Raw genomic sequence first — 5,721 nt, 5'->3', positions numbered from 1 at the left:
ACACACACACACACACACACACACACACACACACACACACACACACACACACACACACACACACACGAGACAAAAACAGCTGTGTTGAACTTGAACTTTCTATTCCAAGTGAACAGACAGCATTAAGACACTGTAAAAAAAAAAAGAGCCAAGCTTCAAATAAGGAAAACATTACAAAGAAAAGGTCAAACCATTTGTTCATGTTCACAGTTGGTTATCARCAGGAAAAAGTGCAGTCTTTTTACAAATCTTTATGCAGATTTGGTGCCTGAGATGCCTTGAAATGTACAAAAACAACTTAAATAATCAAATCTTTMTAGAGAAATTATTTTCTCACCAGCTACTGGTAACAAAATCCTTAGAACATCATAAAAAACATTGAAAATATAAATAAAAACAGCCTCTTATTAGTTCCATTTCAAACTTCACTTTTTAAAAATAAATTTATATAAATAAGATTGGCAAAATCTGCACTATAATTTGAAATGTAACCTTTTTTCCTTTTTGGTTGCTGAGAAATAGGCTCCTAAATCCTCAGGTGGGTGCTTTTTAAATTATTTCAGCCTCAAATGTTTAAAATATAGACGTTACTCAAAGCTGCAGCTCTGATTTCATTTCCTTGGTTTCTACAGGTCAGTCTCGTTGAAACAGGCTGTGCTGCATCCTTCGAAGACTGAATCTAAAGGCCGATTATGTCACAGTGACGTGTCGAAGGCTGTYCAAATTCGAAGGATCCTCCATTTGGGCCCACAAATGAGCTCCTATTTCCCTGATTTGAGTTACTGGGCAGAAGGAGTATCCTGCTCAGCCCATCCTATCCTAATGGTACGTTCACACCGAATGCGTTTTGAGCTGCAGGAGCAGCCMGTTTACATGCAAAGTCCATGGTGAACACRMCTCTAGGGGTCTTGCGGCGCATCAGGACCATTTAGCGCGGCGCGTAAGGAACACGGAAGGTGTGGCAGAGCATTCTCCGTGMATGCGGTGCAGCGAAAGCAGCCGACGCTCGAGTTCAAAAATCTGATCTTTCGCKGCTCGACGTGTCTTGACAACCAATCAGAGAGACTCATTTTTCCACGTGACAGTTTTCTCAATGTTGCACACAAACAGATGAACAGGAGCTCTTTMGCTGAAATCGACCGTCTGTCGTTGATGTTCTGGCTGGARATAYTAGCACCGATGTGGGTCAGCAGCTCGTTAAACTGACCGCGGTGTTAAACTGGGCTCAGGACGAAAAATAGTCTGTCAGCTCGCAGCTCCTGGAGTGGTGAAACTAACCGTACAAACTACCTCTAAATCATCTGGTAAATTAATTATCTGGTGTGCGCAAAGTTTGCTTGCTCTTTAGTAAATAAAGCAAAGCCATTTTCTTTATTTTATCTTTATTTCATCTGCCAAAGACAGACYGGAAAAAAAATCAAGACGCTCCTCCCTCTTCAGACGCGCGTCTAGTTTGTGTCCCGGTCTGAACATAGTGCGTCCAACTGGAGGCGYTGGGCACTTTTTTGCTGCTCAAAACRTGTTCAGTATGAACGYAGCATTAGACGCATTGCGGCCCGACAATGAGATTAAAGTTTAAAGTGGTTATGTTGTTTGCCACTTTTAACATAYTATTCTTATCAGAAATCATTGTAAACCAGCTCATATGGCAAGTCCYTTAGTTCTTCATGGTTTGCCTCTAAGCTAATTCTGTTACTTTATAATACTAACATTGTTAATTTTGCTCTATTTTCAATAGATCAGGACAGGACATACACCAGGGCAAGGGGTGGGRGGGATAAAGCTAGACTGTCCAATTTCAATAACATAGATGTTTGTGGTTGACAAAGGACCACGTAGACCAGCTAGGCCATGTCCTTTGAAGGACTCAGCCCCTGAATTTAGACACAACCACAATTGTCTCTTTGGTGACAGACTTACTATGTAGAAATAAAACCATCAATAAATAATTTGATAATCTAATATATTGCCCCAAGTTCTTTCATGTTTGATTTTGTTCCTCCATATTCGACACGGACTTGTGAGCGGAGCTTTGTGGCTCGTTTGCATGGATCCGCTTGTGTTTATTCAGCTTAGACCAGGTGGAGAACTGGTCCGCACAGACGACACACTTGTAAGGCTTCTCGCCTGTGTGCATCCTCATGTGACCCTTCAAGTCTGTTTTGTGACCAAAGTTCTTCTCGCACACCGTGCACTTGTACGGCTTCTCGCCCGTGTGAGTTCTGGTGTGCCTCTTCAAAGTGGTCCTGGTGGCGAACTTCCTCTTGCAGTAGGTGCACTTGAAGGGCTTCTCCCCCGTGTGTACCCGCAGGTGGTTTTTGAAAGCGGAGGAATCTGCGAACTCCTTGCCGCAGTCTTTGCACGTGTAGGGCTTCTCGCCCGTGTGGATCCTCGTGTGCTTCTTCATGTTCACGCACGAGCTGAAGCTCTTCCCGCACGTGTCGCACTTGTAGGGCTTTTCGCCTGTGTGCACCCGGACGTGAAGGTCCAGGTTGTAGCGCCGGTTGAATCCGTTGCCGCAGATGTCRCATTTGAAAGGCTTCTCGACGGAGTGGATCACCAGATGCTTGTTCAGATCCCAGCTCTCGCGGAACATCTTCCCACACGTGTCGCATTTGAAGGTCTTTGCAACGGTGTGGGATTTCATGTGAAATTTGTAGTTCTTGAAATTGGACATGACTTTGCCACACGTGTCACACTTGAAGGGATTTTCCCTTTCCTCTGCACTGTCGCCTGAAGCGTCATCGCTCTGCTTGGGCGATGGCTCAGGACCTTTAGGTGATTCTGTGCTGTCTTTCTCCAGTATGTTTTCTTCATTACTTTTTGTTGATGTAAGGCTTTCACTTTTAGGTCTCTTCTTTTGTTCTGAGTCACTACTTTGACCCTCATTTTGCCTCTTGCCTGATGTTCCTTCTTCACTCTTTGAAGCGGCACCAGCTTTCTGTTTTAAGGACAACTCCTTGCTTTTACTTGACGTTTGGCTTTGATCACTTGCTTTATGTTTTCCTTTGGAAGTTGAGGCTTTTTTCCTATCACTAAGTCTCCTAACGGGTGTTTTTGTGCTTTCTGATGTTTCCTCTTTAACATTTGCCCTCCGTGTCGACTCACTGTTTCCAGTTGAAGCTGTGTTCCCAGGACTGGGCTTCTTGCCTTGTGTTTGTTTTGAAACTGACGAAGTTGTTGCTTTCTCCTCTACCTGCATCTCATCTGAACTTCCCTCAGATGGTTCCCACGTTGCGTCATTTGGGTCATCGCCGCTCGTAGAGGCTGAATGCACTATCGAACGTGTGCCGTCATCATTGTGTTTCTTGTGTGACCTCAGTCTGGAMCGTGATGCTTTTTCATCTTTTGGCTTTGTTTTTGCTGTTAAATCAGAAATCCTTTTTGACCTCTTCTCAACTTTAGGTTTCTTTTTAGGTCCAAGTTTAGTTTTTTTAAATGACGTTGCAGCAACTTCGCTGCTTGGTAAATCTTTACTTGCAGTAGTYGGGGTCTCATCGCCCTCCTCCTGCGGCGGTGCCTCAAGGCGTTCAGTAGAACTTGGATCTTGACATTTTATGAGCGATGCCGGCTCATTGTTTGTGACTAACGTTGTGTCCTTATCACTCGTCTCAATCCGAGCTGCCTCCAAACTTTCAGTTAAATCACATTTCCTATCTTGACTTGTTTCATTTGATGTTGTATTTGAGGTTGACACTGGTCTCCCAGCTTGACTTTCCTCAGATTGAGTTGGCTCAACACTTCTTGGTAAGGCTGATTTCTCATCTTTAATCTGGTTGTTTCCTTCAGACTGGGTGGCTTTTGATTGATGCGTTACCACTTCTCTCTGTTGCTCATTGTCTGTTCTTGATGCTGCGCTGTCTATCTGCGTTAGTTCATTACTACTGGCCCAGTTTGTGTTTTCAGCATTACTTTCCTCCAGCTGCAATGGCTCTGTAACRCTGACTGGTGTCGTCTTTGAGTCATCACAGTTCTCATCTAAAAAGCACTCAGTGGCCACTTGTAAYGCTGTGCTCTCATTATCWTTTATCTGATCTGGCAATTCATCARAGCATTCAGCAAAAAGTATGTTTTCTGCTGATGTTTCCACGGGTTTCACAGCAGCACTCTTCTCATTGACGGACGCCTCAACATGCACGGGTGCACCGTCATTGTWATCAGCTGCGTGTCGTTGAATCTCAGCTTCACGTGAGATTTCATGGAGTGTCTGGTCACTGTGTGCTGCTGAAGCAGCAGATATCACCGTGTCAGGTTCAGGTTCTCCATCTTTGTTTGAAATGTGAGGTGGAGAAGGAGTATTTGCTGAACCCTGCTGGTCAAGGTCCAAAGGCTGAGGGTGATCAACAGAGACATCTGGATCATAAGTTGTCGTCTGCTGCTGTTGATTCTGCAGTCGCTCCTCGCTGATGCACATTTCTTCATGTTCATCTTTAATTTTTGTAATATCGGCCAGAAATTTGGACCTTGACTCATTGTTACTGGTCTGGTTCAGCTGAGACTGTTCTTCACTGAGAAGTAATTCTGAAGAGAAAAAAAAAACAGGTGATGAGAATGTTTGATCCAATTTGCAATAGTTAAAAAGCTAAATTAAAAAGGAAAATTATCCTTGGTTTCAAAGTTTATTTACTTATCAGTCCATTAACTAAAGACTAAAAGTGTTAACAGCCATAAAACTGCCATTCTAATGTACAAACTAAAATTTAGTATGAATCTTGKCTTGTTGCTGAGCTTTATTAATAACAGCGACTTTGAATATGAACTGTATTCTCTTTATATTTTAATAACTTTTAAAAATTACCCTAAACACTAATAGTGGAGAGGAGGGTCTGTCGGATAGTCGAATATTGGATTCAGGAAGAGCAGTGTGGTTTTCTTCCTGGTCGTGGAACAGTGGACCAGCTCTACACCCCCAGCAGGGTCCTGGAGGGTGCGTGGGAGTTCGCCCAACCAGTCCACGTGTGTTTTGTGGACTTGGAGAAGRCGTTCGACCGTGTCCCTCGGGGACTCCTGTGGGGAGTACTCYGGGAGTATGGGGTTCCAGGCCCATTGATACGGGCTGTTAGGTCCCTGTATGACCGGTGCCAGAGCTTGGTCCGCATCGCCTGTAGTAAGTCGGACTCGTTTCCGGTGAGAGTTGGACTCCGCCAAGGCTGCCCTTTGTCACCGATTCTGTTCATTACTTTCATGGACAGAATTTCTAGGAGCAGCCAAGGTGTTGAGAGGGTCCTTTTTTGGTGGCCTTAGGATCACATCTCTGCTTTTTGTGGATGATGTGGTCCTATTGGCTTCATCAGATCATGGTCTCCAGCTCTCACTGGAGCAGTTAGCAGCCGAGTGTGAAGTGGCCGGGATGAGGATCAGTGCCTCCAAATCCGAGACCATGTTCTTGAGTCGGAAAATGGTAGCGTGCCGCCTCCGGGTCAAGGAGGAGGTCCAGCCCCAAGTGGAGGAGTTTAAGTATCTCGGGTTCTTGTTCATGAATGAGGGAAGAATGGAGCGGGAGATCGACAGGTGGATTGGTGCTGCGTCTGCAGTGATGCGGGCGCTGTACCGGTCTGTTGTGGTGAAGTGAGAACTGAGCCAGAAGGCGAAGCTCTCGATTTACCAGTTGGTCTACGTTCCTACAATACAAGTGACTCAAATGGGTTTCCTTCGCAGGGTGTCTGGGCTCTCCCTTAGAGATAGGGTGAGAAGCTCAGTCATCCGGGAGGGACTCAGAGT

General features: G+C 44.9%; 1 protein-coding gene across 1 annotated transcript in view; it reads right to left on the bottom strand.

Annotated features, from left to right (window-relative positions):
- Positions 1-1,465: 1,465 nt before the first annotated feature.
- The window catches only part of LOC106519863 (zinc finger protein 208), a gene marked incomplete at its 5' end in the record, with an annotated part of 13,199 nt that continues 8,943 nt past the window's right edge, over positions 1,466-5,721 (bottom strand). Inside the window, 1 exon segment of the mRNA XM_014011707.1 lies at positions 1,466-4,521. Coding sequence (XP_013867161.1) covers positions 1,982-4,521 — 2,540 coding nt within the window.

The sequence above is a fragment of the Austrofundulus limnaeus genome, unplaced genomic scaffold (assembly GCF_001266775.1).
Source record: "Austrofundulus limnaeus strain Quisiro unplaced genomic scaffold, Austrofundulus_limnaeus-1.0 Scaffold84, whole genome shotgun sequence".
NCBI lineage: Eukaryota > Metazoa > Chordata > Actinopteri > Cyprinodontiformes > Rivulidae > Austrofundulus > Austrofundulus limnaeus.
Note: the sequence above shows the minus strand (reverse complement) of the source record. Positions and strands in the feature narration are given on the sequence as shown.